The 15,216-nt window shown below is 43.8% G+C and overlaps 1 protein-coding gene across 2 annotated transcripts in view; it reads left to right on the top strand.

Annotated features, from left to right (window-relative positions):
• Positions 1-15,216, top strand: part of ZFHX3 (zinc finger homeobox 3) — a 94,673-nt gene that overhangs the window by 17,589 nt on the left and 61,868 nt on the right. The window contains exon 3 of one of the 2 annotated variants that reach the window (XM_063141447.1): positions 9,758-9,832. The exons of the other annotated variant lie outside the window; for it this stretch is intronic. Within the exon in view, the coding sequence (XP_062997517.1) occupies positions 9,758-9,832 (75 nt within the window). The remainder of the gene's footprint in view (positions 1-9,757; positions 9,833-15,216) is intronic. 2 annotated transcript variants of the gene reach the window in all.

The following is a 15,216-nucleotide window of genomic DNA, read 5'->3' as shown; positions in this document are numbered from 1 at the left end:
CGTGGGGCTTTGCCAAACGTGGAGGTTCCCAGGCAAATGCGTGCTGTGGAATGGCTTTGTGTCAGGCAGCTCCCCTTTTGGCGTCACCAGAGTAGAGCAGAAACAGCTGGGGCCAGATGTATGTAGGAAGCTCCCTTACCAAAGAAGGGGAGATGCTCTCTTCAGTGCACTCGTTGGTCTCCTGCTTTCTCGTCTGCATTTTTCTGCTGCTGCAACAGGAAAGTAGGCTTCTGAAAACTGCATGTCGTTTTTGGTAGTTTTCCCTATCCTGTACATTGGAAGTTGTGGTTGCAAGACCATGTAGAAGGGCATTAATAAGCAGCAGGTATTTATAATTCTGGAATATTCTCCATGGAAAACTGGTGAAAGCCAGACAAATTTTCTATGCTTGAAACTGATGTAGATCCCATTATAAAGGATGCTTCAGTGGTGGTTCTCTGGGCTCAACAAAGCGGATATTTTCCTCTCTTGCAAAACAAACCACCATAGCCAGCAGAGGACAGTATTGGAGATGCTTCTCATATTTTTCTTTTTTGGGTGGGTGGTAGATGGGCTGACAAAGATATTCCCCCCCCCCCCAAAGTCAGATGGGCTAATGGTGATGCGCTGCAGCCCTCTTTTTCTAACATGTGGCTTAGAAATAGTGTGTGCAGTGCTATCACAGTTTGATTTATATATTAGCGGAAAATCCAACATAGAGTCACATTTGACTTCAAAGAGGAAACTTCGTAAAATAGAGGAGATGGGGAAAAGGGCATTGAAAGGGGAAGTCAAGAGGGTCAAATCACTCCACAACACTTGTGCTTTACTCAAAACTACAATAATAGAAGCTCAGCTAGTATATATACCTCAGGTCAGGAAAGGTAGCAGTAAGCCCAAGAGGTTACTAGCATGGTTAATGAGCAGTGTCAAGGAAGCTATTAGAGAAAAGAAGGGTTCCTTCCGAAAATGTAAGTGTTGCTCAAATGAGGAGAACAAAAAGGAACACAATCTTGCAAAAGGAAATGCAAGTAACCAGTAAGAGATGCCAAAAGGATGTTGAGGAGCACATTCCTAATACTATTAGAAAGGACAGTAAGAAATACTGTAAATACATCAGAAGGTGAAATGAGCGAGGGACGCAGTTGCACTATTGAATGACAAGGAAATGAAAGGGGTACTTGAGATTAGGAGATTGCAGAGAAGCTGAATTAATTCGTCTGTCTTCACTACAGAAGAAGTAGGGCCAATACCCATGCCTGAAGTAATATCTTCTGGGAAGGAGTCTGAGGAACTGAGGCAAATAGTGGTAACAAGGGATTAAATTCTAGGCTTTATTGACAAAATGAAAACAAGTCGCCAGATCCAGATATTATTCATCTGAGAAGTCCTAAGGCAAATGTGAAATTGCTTATCTTCTAACAAAAATATCTAATGTAGGATTTTCCTTTGTACTGGGGGACTGGAAAGTGGCCAGTGTAATGTGGTTTTAAAATGGGAGCCATGAAATTACAAGCCAATTAGCTTAATGTCTGTTCCAGGTAAATTTGTGGAAAGTGTTATTAAATATAAAATTATCATACATATAGAAGAACACATTTTGCTGAAAAGAATAATCATGGCTTCCGCAAAGGTAAGTCCTCTCTCACTAACCCTTTAGAATTCTTTGAGAGCGTCAGCAAGCATGTGGATTAGAGTGATATGGTAGATGTTGTTTACTTGGACTTTCAAAAGACTTTCGCCAGAGTCCCTCACCACAGATTCCTGTGCAACCTTCACAATCCTGGAATAAGGGGCGATAACTTGTGGATCAGTAACTGATTAGAGAACAGAAAGAGAGTAGGAAGAAATGGTACATCTTCCCAATGGAGAGATGTAAATAGTGGGTCCCCACAGGGATCGGTACTGGGACCAGTGCTTTTTAACTTCTTCATAAATGATGTGGAGTTAGGGGTGAGCAGTGAAGTGGCCATATTTTCTGGCAACACCAAATTATTTAGGGAAAGCTAAGGAATTCACAAGGACCTCTCCAAAGTGGGAGAATGGACATTAAAACGGCAAGTGCAGTTCTGTGTAAGTTAGCAAGTGTAAATGATGCACGTTGGAGCAAAAAATCCTTGCTTCACATATATGTGGATTGGAGTCTGAGGTGGCAGTGACTGGCCAAGGGAGGGATCTTTGGGGTTTGGTGACTCAATGTGTGTGTGGCTGCTGTAAAAAAGGCAAATTCCGTGTTAGGGATTATTCAGAAGGAATGAAAAAAAATAAAACTGCCAATATTGTATTGTCTTTATGCAAATATATGGTGCAACTCTATTGTGTGCAGTTCTAGTCATCACAGCTCAGAAAGGATGTTACAGAACTGGAAAAGGGTTGAGTTGTTGTTGTTGTTGTTGTTATTTATTACATTGTATAACACCCCATAGCCGGGGCGCTCTGGGCGGTTTACATAGGACAAGCAAAATGATTGCAACTTTCCCATAAGGAGATGTCATAAAGTTTGGGGCTTCATAGCACAGAATAAAGGCAAGTAAGGGAGGACATGATAGTGATGTGTAAAACTATGTTTGGATATGGAAACAGTTGATCCAGAGAAAGCAGTAGTATCAGTAATGGACGTAAACTTGAACAAAGGACGAAGGCTTATGCACCATAGTAGAGAGAACAGCTCTAACAGCGCCCCAGAATAGTCTTCACAATAGTATAGGAAAGAAGCCAGACCATAAAGCACGTGGTCTTCAATCTCTATATACTAATGTCCAGAGTACGGGCAACAAACAGAACGAACTTGAACTCTTAACACATGAAGACAAATCTGACTTGATAGGAATAACTGAAACTTGGTGGGACGACTTCCATGAGTGGTGGAGTCACACTATATGTTAAAAATACTTATCCCTGCACAGAAATATAGCAGGATGAGCCTGGGAGCCCCATCGACAGCACCTGGATTAAAATAAATGGGGCAAGGAATAAAAGGAGCATGATAGTTGGAGTCTACTACTGACCACCCAATCAAGGAGAAGATGAGGATGAAACTTTTGAAAAGCAAATTGCCAGTGTTTCAAGGAAGTGCGATGTAGTAGTGATGGAGGACTTCAATTACCGCGATATCTGTTTTCTGACAAAAGTGACCCTTCCAAGAAATTCCTGACATGTGTGGCTGATAACTTTCTCCCACAGAAAGTGGAGGAAGGAACTAGAGGATCAGCTATCCTTGACTTAATACTGGCCAATAGGAATGAATTAGTGGATAAAGTGGCAGTTATGTGAGCTCTGGGAGAAAGAGACCACGTCATACTTGAATTCTTGATTTTAAAAGAAGGAAAAGCTGAGTATAGCCATACACGTACTCTGTGTTTTAGGAAAGCTAAATTTAATAAACTCAGAATTATGATAAGTACGGTCCCATGGCAAGTGGCCCTAATGAGAAAAGGAGTTCAAGATGGGTGGGAGTTTTTTTTAAAAAAGGAAATTTTAAAGGCATAATTACAAACAATTCCAACAAGGAAAAAACGATGGAAGACAAAAGAAGAAACCAGTGTGGCTCCACAAAAGGCTTAGAGATGACCTGAAAACAAAGAAGACACACATAGGAAATGGAAGGAAGGCCAGGCTACAAAAGAAGAGTACAGACAGGTAGCACAGAAGTGCAGGAATGGCATCAAGAAGCAGAGAATGAGCTGAGGCTATCGAGGAATGCTAAAAGCTATTAAAAAAAAGCTTTCTTCAGGTATGTGCATAGTAAAAGACAGAGGGAAGAAATGGTGTTTCAACTGTTTAATGAAGATGGCAAATTAATAACAAATGACAAAGAAAAAGCTGAAATGCGGAATTCCTACTTTGGCTCAGTCTTCTCCCAAAAGCCAGTCTATGACACCCCTGGCAAAAGTGAAGTTCAAGCTGAAAGGGAAAGATTGCAGTGTGAGACGGATAAACAAATATTAAACAAATGGTCAAGGAACACCTAACTGGTTCCATTGTCATACTGCTCTAACAGTCAAAGTTTTTCCTGATGTCCAGCTGGAATCTGGCTTCCTTTAACTTGAGCCCGTTATTCCGTGTCCTGCACTCTGGGAGGATCGAGAAGAGATCCTGGCCCTCCTCTGTGTGACAACCTTTCAAGTATTTGAAGAGTGCTCTCATGTCTCCCCTCAATCTTCTCTTCTCCAGTCTAAACATGCCCAGTGCTTTCAGTCTCTCTTCATAGGGCCTTGTTTCCAGACCCCTGATCATCCTGGTTGCCCTCCTCTGAACACGCTCTAGCTTGTCAGCATCCTTCTTGAATTGTGGAGCTCAGAACTAGACACAATACTCTAGATGAGGCCTAACCAGGGCCGAATAGAAAGGAACCAGTACTTCATGTGATTTGGAAGCTATACTTCTATTAATGCAGCCCAAAATATCATTTGCCTTTCTTGCAGCCATATCGCACTGTTGGCTCATATTCAGTTCGTGATCTACAACAATTCCAAGATCTTTCTCGTTTGTAGTATTGCTGAGCCAAGTATCCCCCATCTTGTAACTGTGCATTTGGTTTCTATTTCCTAGATGTAGAACTTGGCATTTATCCCTATTAAATTTCATCCTGTTGTTTTCAGCCCAGCACTCCAGCCTATCAAGACCACTTTGAAGTTTGTTTCTGTCTTCCCGGGTGTTAGCTATTCCACCCAATTTTGTGTCATCTTCAAATTTGATAAGCATTCCCTGCACCTCCTCGTCCAAATCATTAATAAAAATGTTGAAGAGCCCTGAGCCCTGCGGTACCCCACTCGTTACCTCCCCCCAGTTTGAGAAGGTTCCGTTGATAAGCACTCTTTGAGTCCGATTCTGTAGTTGGTGTTTGAAAGTTCAAGTGATGGCAGGTCAAGCGGCCTTTGCTTTCTCGGGTCGGTTCGCAGCATTGTTGTGTCCCCTCCACCTCCTTTCATTTGGACCTGTTTGAGCGAGCCTGAATGAATGATATTCTTGCAAATGTTGGGACCGTCCCTTTCCCATGAAGTAGTGACTCTTATAACCAGCTGGATCTCAAGAGAGACCTTCGTTAGTTAGTTAGTTTGTTCATTCATTCCTTCAACTTGTGCTCTGCTTTCCTATCAGAACATGGCTCTCAAGGCCACTTTTGTTAGGGCCTGAGCAGAAAGGCCCCAGTTGGGTGTCTAGTGAACCTCCTTTGCTTGGCTGCTTGGAGTTGTGCCTGCACCCAGAAGCTGCTCCTTTTTGGAGGGCCTCTGGGCTGTGTTTCCTGGTCAAAGCCTCTCTCGGAGCAAGGCCTTCCGACACAGGTTCGCCTGCTGCTGCACCTCTCCTAAGATGAGGTGAGGGAGTAGGGCTGCTCCCCCCCCCGCCCCCGGAGGGCTGCTCTAGGCTGGAGAGGGGAGATACCTGCAGAGCAAGAGGCCCAGCCAGCTGCGTCTTCCAGCACAACTTCCCAGTTGCTGCGGAGGCTGACTTGTCAGCGTGTGCAGCTTGTTTCCTGAAGGTCCCTAAGGCGTGGAGCTTTGTAAGATTCTGACAAGGTGCTCTGTGTGTGTCGGTGGTGGGGAGTGGACACAAGGGGCAGCTTTTCAAGCAGACAGGGCGTGAAACATCACACGCTGAAGTGATGCAGGTCAGGGCCAAGGAATAAGTCCTGCAAGGCTTGGAAGGAAAGCGGTTGAATCATTGAAGCCAACTTCAGCACTGAGTTGGGATGTCCTATACTTGAAGCCCTCCCAACGTTTCTGAGCATTTCTTTTATTATTTGCAAGATGCATAATACAAAATTAGCAGCTGGAATTTAAAACAGAGTAAATGTAATGGCAAGATGCAACACTGTTCTAATAATGTAGTCATTTATAAAGAGACTCAGACGTATCCCAGTCTTTAAAATGTCCTAGGGAGAATTGCTTTAAAACAATTGCTTTAAAAGAACTGAGATCTTTTCCCCTAATAATATGGGTTTATTTTTCTGGTATAAGACTTTACATCTGTGTGTCCCTTATCTACCAAGTTATTTTTTTTAGCTACAAACACTAGAGCCCCCATCTTCTGCTGTGTATTTAAACCCTCCTACTTCTGCATAATCTGTAGACCGGATAAGGGTTTTATCCTTCTGACACTTCATCCAAGTTATTAATGAACAAATTGAAGACCACCAGATTCAGCGCTGACCTTTATTGCTGTGTTCTGGTTTGATCTCTGTGCATTTTTATCAAATCCCTCTTGAGTGTGGCTAGTTCCATACATGGCATCGCTTCCTTCTTGAACACGTTTAACAGCCCTCCCCATGAGGATGTTAGCAAAGAGACCTCATTGTATTCCAGGCAGGTTAGTGGCATTTGTTTGACTTCCCCTTTTTGCCAAACTGGGCGTCAAAGGCAGGGGCTGGTTCTAGCCTGGTGTGGTCTCAGCAGTTGGCTGTTTATCAGCCTCCTACTTGAGATATTAAAATCATGGTTAAAGGGCAACCCTGACTAGCGACTTCGGCGGAAAACTTGGGACAACTCTGATCGAGTACGGGCTAGAGCTCATGTGAAAGTCTACTCTGTGGCAATGAGAGCAGTGAAGGAATTGTACTTCTCCTCCACCATTGCATGGAGGCTTTTTAGGTGGAGAGGTCCTTCTTTTGAGACCACTGCTTTCAGGGGCGTATTTGGTGTCATCCTTTTCGGTGGCTGCTCCCAGGCTGTGGAATTACCCTCCCAAAGGAGGCCCCGTCTGCTCCCTCCCTGCTGTCCCTTCACTGACAGGCAAGGACGGCTGCCTTCAAAACGGACTTTGGCCTATTAGTGGGTCTGTTGGGTCAGGTGAGGGTTCTTAGACTTTTACTGTGACATTTATTTATTTATTTATTACATTTTTATACCGCCCAATAGCCGAAGCTCTCTGGGCAGTTCACAAAAATTAAAACCACAGTAAAACACCCAACAGGTTAAAACAGGTTATTCCATTGTTATGTTTTACTATATTTTGATGTATTGTTTTATTGTTTAAATCTTTTAATTGTCCCTGTAAGTTGCCTTCAGTCCCATTTTGTTGGTAGAAAAAAAATCAAATAATAAATAATACGATCAACATTAAATAAATGTTGCTGCCAGTGTAAGACTTTGGACAGGGTGGTGGTGGGCAGATTTGCTCCAGGCTTAGGAGAAAGGGCATGAGTCTGCATTATTATGATGATGATGATTATGATTATTTCTATTATTTATACAGCACCATCAGTGTATGTTCACAGTTTTTTAATGGTGGCATCTTTATAGTCATGGCTATGTCTTCACTGACTCCTAGACAAGCCCTTGGAGATCAGGGCTTGATTACCCTTGTAGGAGTGTGGCCAGCAGTGATGTAGGGCAGAAATGTTTTCAAAACGGACATTTTTTCGCTTCTGATTTTTTTCTGCAGAAAGTGTTCCACTTTAAATTAATTAATAACAGAACAAGTGAACGCCGTACAAATCAAATTGAGCAATTGGACTGGAAACAATACCAATCAAATCTAAAAGCAAAGTTGCCACACACTTTTCAGGTTAATCTTCCTAGGTAGTACAGATATTTATGTGTGTCATTGTTAGGCATGCAAAAGTTAGTATGTTAATAGTTTTAGTGCTTTCATGTTTTCCTTAAAATGTAAGGGAAGTGTGTACTATTGAGCTGTTATATTTTAAAATACTTTAAAATATTCCACTAAAAATCATTTCTAAGTAAAGTTTTGACTGTATTTGAATATAGCATTTAAACCACACGAATAGTGCGCTGCCTTCAGGAGTGTGATTGATGGCAACCCCAGACAGGACCTTTTTGGTGGCTGCTCCCAGATTGTGGAACTCAGAGTAATAGTGCAATCCTACACATCTCTACTTAGAAGCAAGTCCCACTAAGTTCAATAGGGCTTACTCCAAGATAAGTGGGTATAGCACTGCAGCCTAAGTGCACTATTTCTTCCTAACCAGTTATTTCAGTTCAATCGCTTTGGGCTATTGGAAAGAATCTTTACAGATACTTATAGAACATTGCGTGGTAAATGTAACTCAAATGACTCTGCCCAAGTAAGTTCTCAGTTGACTTAGAGCAGTGGGGAAAAACACAATTCAAATTGTTTGGGAACTCCACTTCACTGATCTCCAGTGTTATGATGAGATTTTATTTATATGAAAATGTATATCTCATCCTTCTGGTGCTTATGCATGACTTGGGGCAGATAGCAGCAATTCAAATCAATCATAAAATACAACAACATTCCAAAAGCGAGAAAACAGAGTAAAATCAAACAAATACAACAGATAAAATGGAGACCCGGGATAAAACTGACCATCCGATAAGACAAACGCCTGTTTAAACAAGACCATTGCCAAATGGTGGGATGCTGCAAAAGCAGGTGCCAGCTGCGTCTACCAGGGCAAGGCGCTTCCCTGTGGAACTCCCTGCCCCTGGAGGTCAGGCAGGCGCCAACACAAGGCTGCTTCCGGCTCCTCCTGGAAGCCACTTTGTTTCGAGAAGCCCCTTCACCAACTGACTAGCTCCTGTTTGGCTGGCTCCTTTGTTTTTAAATGGAAGAGTTTTAATCTTCTTTCTTTGACTGTTTATACCTATGTTCACTGCTCTGTGAAGATAACTGTGTTAGATAACCGAGCAGTATATAAATGATGTAAATAAAGTAAATAAGGAACAGCAGAGGTGTAGCTGCAGACAGGGCTCTTTTTCTCTTGTCCCCATCAGCTGTGCCTCCCCCATAGTTGGGGCATCAGGAGGGGCCTCTCTCTCAGATTTGAGGACACGGAAACACTGGTACAGCAGGAGGCGGTCTTAAAGGTGTCCTGGACCTCCGCCCTCTAGGACTTCAAAGGTCATCGCGAACACTTTGGGTTGAGCCTAGGAACAATGGGTGGTCAGTGCGGCTGACTTGCAGGACGGTGCGACGGGCCCTTGTAAGCCAAGGGTGTGGAAAGTGCGGCCCTCTGGAGGTTGGTAGACTGCAGCTCCCATCAGCCCTTAGCTAGCAGAGCCAGGAGTGAAGGGTGATAGGACCTGCAGTCCCAATGATGCCTGGAGGGCCACATGTTCCCCATTCCTGCTTGCGCTCAAGCGCCCCCACCATCCTTCTCACTGCTGCGTTCTGGACAAACTGCAATTTCTGAAGACTCTTCAAAGGCAGCCCAGGTAGAGCAAATAGCAGTCACTCTGCCAAAAAGGTTGGAAGAGAGAAGTTTTGCTTTCCACGTTCCTCCTCGTAGCTGGGCTGCATTCTTGTTAAGAACTTGTGCCTCCATGTAAGGCCAGAGAGGGCTGATGCTACCAGTAGTTCCCCCCAAATTCTTTCTGAAAGGGCCTGGGCAGCATTAGGCCACTCGTGTGCACAGCTGGACTGAGCAGATGCTGCAGCCGCTGCCTACTGGAAATGTTCTGACACCGTTGCTTTGGGGAGAGGGAACACACACAGCCTGTGTTGGGGCCTCGGATTTTCCCAGGATCGTGACTGGGAGGGCACGACTGCACTCACGACTGCACTCACGCCGGTCTTGTGGGTTTCCCGTGGGCCCCCGTGTGAGCAGCAGGCTGGGCATTACCGTTCGGCCTAGCAGGGCTCTTGTTACGTTCTTGTACCCACCGCAGAGTAGCTCTGGGGATGTAGCCTCTCTCTCTAAACAGGACTGATGCAGAAGGAAATTGGGGAGGCCTCCAAACTAGGACTCGTACTGGGTGATTTCCTCACATATCCTCACATTGACCAGCTAAATGTACATTTGGGCCTAATAATGTGTCAAAATTTCTAGACATGATAAATGATTATGTCTTAACAGTTAGCCATGGAACCGACAAGAGAAGAGGCAACTCTTGATTTAATCCTATGTGATGCCCTGGATCTGGTGCAAGATGTAAGTTTTGCTAAACTGTTTGAAAACAATGACCGCAATGCTATCATATATTCTTACCTGCATACATGTGAATTGCCCCAAAGTCTTAAAACAGTCAGTTTTCAAAGATGGGATTTCTAAAAAAAACACACAATATGGGATTGAATTAAAAAGGAACTGTCAAGAAGCAAAATAAACTCTTTACCTCAGTCTTCAGTGCAGGTGTTGGAGAAACAACCACACCTGAGCCATAATTTTTGGAGGAGGTATCTAAAGAACAAATTGTTGACATAGTAGAAGAAGCTGATGGAATACTGACATTTCAACTGGGCTGGATTAGTGCTGAGCCAAATGGGGATAAGGATTCACAAACCTGTGTCATTGTGGGGCCTCTCTCTCCCCCCCCCCCTCGGCCCTGGGCCTTTGGCTTCAGCATGGGAGGACGCATCCTGTTCCCAAGGCAACTGGGCTGACCCTTCCTCACCTTGAGCCATTTATGCGTGCTCTTGCTATTGGGGGCGCAACGTGGACTGTGGATGTGTTTTCATCCACTTTCTGCTTCTGCTGGGCTGGCGATTTCATTGCGTTAGTGGGCAATGAAATCGCCAGCACAGCATGGTGTGTCTAGTTTATCTGATGTGTTGCTACTGTTTGGGGAGGGATAAAGGGGTTAAAAAGATCAAGGGAGCAATGTATGTGAACACGTGAGGAAAAAATGCTTGGAAGAGCAGAAGGCAGAGAGGTTGCGTGCTATTTTCATACACATCACACATAAATTGGCATGAAAGAGTAGAATTGTGGATTGCTCATCTTTTAACAAAAATATGGAATTTTAGAATTGGAAGGGGGTCCTGGAAAGGTCATCTAGTCCCACCCCCTGCTTAATGCAAGATCTACTCTGCATTTCTGAGGGAGGGCCACCCAACCTTGAGCCAAGGACTGCCTCCCACTTTCAGAGGCTGTCTGTTCCATTGTTGAACAACTCTTTCCACTAGGAGGGTTCTTAGAACAGCTTTAAAAGGTGATTATACAAATTCTTGGAGGATGTCTATTGATGGCCATTAGTCCTGATGGCTATATGTCACCTGTAGTATTAGAGGCAGTGTGCCTCTGTATGCCAGTTGTTGGGTAGCACAAGCAGGAGGGTGCTGTTTCCACAAGCATCGGTTTGGACCCTGTGGGGACAGAATGCTGGATTAATAAACTTTTGGTCTAATCCAGTATAACCAAAACCTGCTTCCCTGCAATGTCATTGGTTCTATTCCTGTCCTCTGGAACAACAAAGAACAAGTCGGCTCCATTTTCTGCATGGTAGCCTTCAGATATTTTGAAGACCGCTGTCATGTCTCCCCATAGACCTCTCTTCTCCAGGCTAAACAGACCCACCTCTTTCAAAAATTATTCACAGGATGGTTTCCAGATCTCTAACCATCCTGGTTGCCCGACTCTGGACACATGTACGCCGCTCTGAGATCTTAATGATATCGGGCGGGATATAAATGTTTCAAATAAAATAAATACATTCCAGTTTGCCAATGTCCTCCTTCAGTCATGGCACCCGGAACTGGAATGTGGCCTGTTCAGTGCAGAAAAGAATAGAATCGTTACTTCCTGTGATCTGGAGTCTATGCCTCTGTTAATGTAGCCTAAGATTCCCTTAGCTGCGTTAGCAGCCGTATCACACCACTGACTCGTGTTCAGCTTGTGATCAACTAGGACACTTCGATCTTGTCACAGGCTCTGCTAAGCCAGATCTCCCCAAACCTGTACTTGTGCCTTCTTCACCTTTTTGGTTTTGTATCTAAATGCCGTCCAGTATTCCAGCCTGGCAAGATCATTTTGAATCTTGATTCCATCATCTGTGGTGTCAGCTATCATTTCCAGCTTTGTGTAAACTGCAGATTTGATATGCAATATCAAATATGCAGTATCTCTGAAATTACTTTCCCTTCTGAAGACTGGAAGATACTCCAGGGAATGCAGGGAATTACACCCATTGGTCTAACCTCTCTCCCAAGTAAATTGGTGGAAAGCATTAGTAAGGCTGGAATAGCCAAACATAGAAGAACAAGCCTTGCTGAGGGAGAATCAGCTTGGTTCTGGAAAAGGAAGTCTTACGTTCTTTTAAAATACTTTGTCAGCAAACATGTAGACAGTGGTGATAAAATGCACATTATATGCTTGAACTGATAAAGTTCTTAGGTTCTTAAGTACTACTTCACACGGAGAAGTTCTTATGCTTTGAAGTACCTCACACAGCACATAGTTAAACTATGGAATTTGCCACTACAAGATGTAGTGATGGCTGCCAACTTGTACAACTTTAAAAGGGGATTAGACAAATTTATGGAAATTAGGCTATCAATGACTACTAGCCTGGTCTCTTTCTCCTCCTCCCCCTCTCTCTCATATATATATATATATATATATATATATATATATATGTGTGTGTGTGTGTGTGTGTGTGTGTGTGTGTGTGTGTGTGTATATATATATATATATATATATATATATATATATATATATATATTCCAGTGAACTTCCCATAGACTTCTAGTTGATCATTGTGGGAATAAAATGCAAGACTCAATAGGTCTTTGCTCTGATCTAGCAGGGCTTTTCTTGTGTAAGGTTCAGTGACCTGGTTTGCACAACATGGCACTGCTCATCGTAGGTTATATAACCCATAATGAACCACGGTGTCTGCAAGCACCATTTTGCATATCCAACTTCCATTTAGGGCATGGGTTAAACAACCCGCACATAATCCACACTCACTGGTTTCACACAACATAACCCCTGAGCGGATTAGAGTGAAGAGGCATCGCATTGCACTCACGCTGAACCACACTTGCCATTTGAATGTCCATTCCCTCAGTTTGGAGAGATTCTTTGGGAGTTCTTTGCTGTCCCTATTACCAGCAAATATGGCCACCCCGCTGCTCACCCTTAATTCCACATCATTTATGAACAAGTTAAAAAGCACTGGTCCCAATACAGATCCCTGTGGTATCTCACTGTTTACATCCCTCTATTGAGAGAACTGACTATTTCTTCCTACTCTCTGCTTTCTGTTCTCTAACTAGTTACTGATCCACAAGAGGACCTCTCCTCTTATTCCAGGATTGCTAAGGTTGCACAGGAATCTGGTGAGGGACTTTGTCAAAAGCCTTTTGAAAGTGCAAGTAAAAAAATGCCAATCCACATACTTGTTGACACTCAAGGAATTCTAAAAGGTTAGTGGGACAGGACTTACCTTTGGAGAAGCCATGTTGATTCTTCTTCAGCAAGACTTGTCCTTCTATTGATTTATTTATATTTATTCCTCCTCTCTATGTTATCACAACAACAGCCCTATGAGGTAGGTTGGGCTGGGTGTAATTGTCCCAAAGTCACCCATGATCGAGTGGGGACTAGAACCCAGTTCTCCCGACTCCCAGTCTAACACTCTAGTCACTGCACCATGCTAGCTTCTAGACACTTGATAATTTTATCTTTAATAACTCTTTCCACCAATTTACTTGGAACAGACCATAAATTAATGGTCTGTAAGTTAATCGGCCTGTAATTTCCTAAATCCTCTCTGGATCATTTTTTTTAAAACCAGTATTACACTGGCCACTTCCAAGTAGGCTGATACAGAAGTTGATCTTAGAAATGTGTTAAGATATTTTTCTTAGAAGATCAGCAATTTCAGAGTCGATTTCTTTGTTTTCCATATTTCTATACATTCTAGGACTTCATCTCTCATTACAGCTATTTGCCCCAGTTCGTTAGACTCCCTTCCTGAAAATATTAGTTCAGGCATGGATATCTGCCTTACATCTCTTGTAGTGAAGACATACAAAAAGAATTCATTCAGCTTCTCTGCAATCTCCTTATCCTCTTTTAGTAGTCCTTTAATTCCTTTGTCATCCAATGGTCCAACTGCCTCCCTAGCTGGTTTCCTGCTTCTGATGTCTCTAAAGATTTGTTTATTGTTGGTCTTAATATTATTAGCTACCTGCTCCTTAAAACCCCTTCTTTGTGTTGCTTATTGTCTGCTTGAATTTCTCTTTTGCAAGTATGAGTTCCTTTTTGTTCTCATTTGGGCAACACTTCCATTTTCTGAAGGAAGCCAGCCTTTTTGTCTCTAATGGCTTCCTTTATGCATTTCTCATTAACCACTCTGGTGACCTGCTGGACTTGGCGGTAGCGTTCCTTACCCACGGTATCCATTCTCTACTATTGTAGTTTTGAGTAAATGGCAAATGTTCTAGAGCGATTTGACCCATTTGACTTTTCAACTGTATTTTACCGATCCCCTCATTTTTACAAAGTTTCCTCTTTTGGAAGCAAAAGTGACTGCGTGGGGCTTCATCTTGGTCAAACAGCATTATAAGGATACTGTGGTTTTTATGCTTTTTATGTTTTTAAACATGGTATATTTGTTTTTAATGTTCACTGTTTTTAACTTTTGTAAACCGCCCAGAGAGCTTCAGCTATGGGGCAGTATATAAATGCAATAAATAAATAAATACATGGTGTGGTCAGTTGGGTGGGTCCATTGCCAGGATTCGTTGGTGATTCCTGAGGAGGGGACCAGTCCTTGATGCTCAGGAGTTTGGGGAAGCCATGCAAAAGCCTGTTCCCTTGCCCTCTCTGCTGGGGCCCAAGAGCTGTAGAGGAGCCCCCAGTGGTGCACGTCAAGGGCATGGAGGGCCCTTCTGTATCTATCGCTCCTCCTCCTCCTCCTCCTCTGAGCTTGTTCCCAGCTCCACCCTTTTTCTGAGCAAGGAGTTGGAAGGCAGCCCAGCATGCCTGCAGGTATAGCTGCTCCTTTGCTGGTGGAGCTTCTGCACTCTTCGGGGAACGTGGTCTTTCGGCTGCTGGAAAGCCGTGTTTGTTGCAGGGCCCGGGTCTTGACTCGGCGCAGCACCAGGGGCCTTGTGCTCGCAATAAGGCCGGGGAGGCTTTTGTCTTTCGGGACGGTCACCGTGAATGATTAATGAGTGCGTTTTGGCCTGTTGTGCAGTCGGAGGAGTCGCGCCTGGAGCATCCCGGGCCGCCTGGTCCACCTGTCCCCGGGGAGGGGTCTGTGCGGCTGCTGAGCCCTGCCGGCAGAGCAGGCTCGTTAAGGACTGATCTGTTTAGCTGGCCTGCTGAAGTCGAGCTCTTGCCTCCCTCTGGGCTTTAGCCCCTCCTCATTAAGCTGGTTGGGGCTATTGATTGGACATTTGTGTTTGGAAGAGTCTTACTTACTCCATGCATTATCTTGACAGATTGATCAGACCTGATTGAGAACCTCTTAAAGGAACGAACAGCTGTAATGGGAAAGTTGGACTCTGTCATCCGTTAGGGTGATTCTGGGAGCGAGAGGAACAAGGCTGACATCTTGGAGCAATTGTATTTACAATTAACATGGC

Source organism: Elgaria multicarinata, chromosome 14, assembly GCF_023053635.1.
Source record: "Elgaria multicarinata webbii isolate HBS135686 ecotype San Diego chromosome 14, rElgMul1.1.pri, whole genome shotgun sequence".
NCBI lineage: Eukaryota > Metazoa > Chordata > Lepidosauria > Squamata > Anguidae > Elgaria > Elgaria multicarinata.
This window is presented reverse-complemented; position numbering and strand designations above follow the sequence as displayed.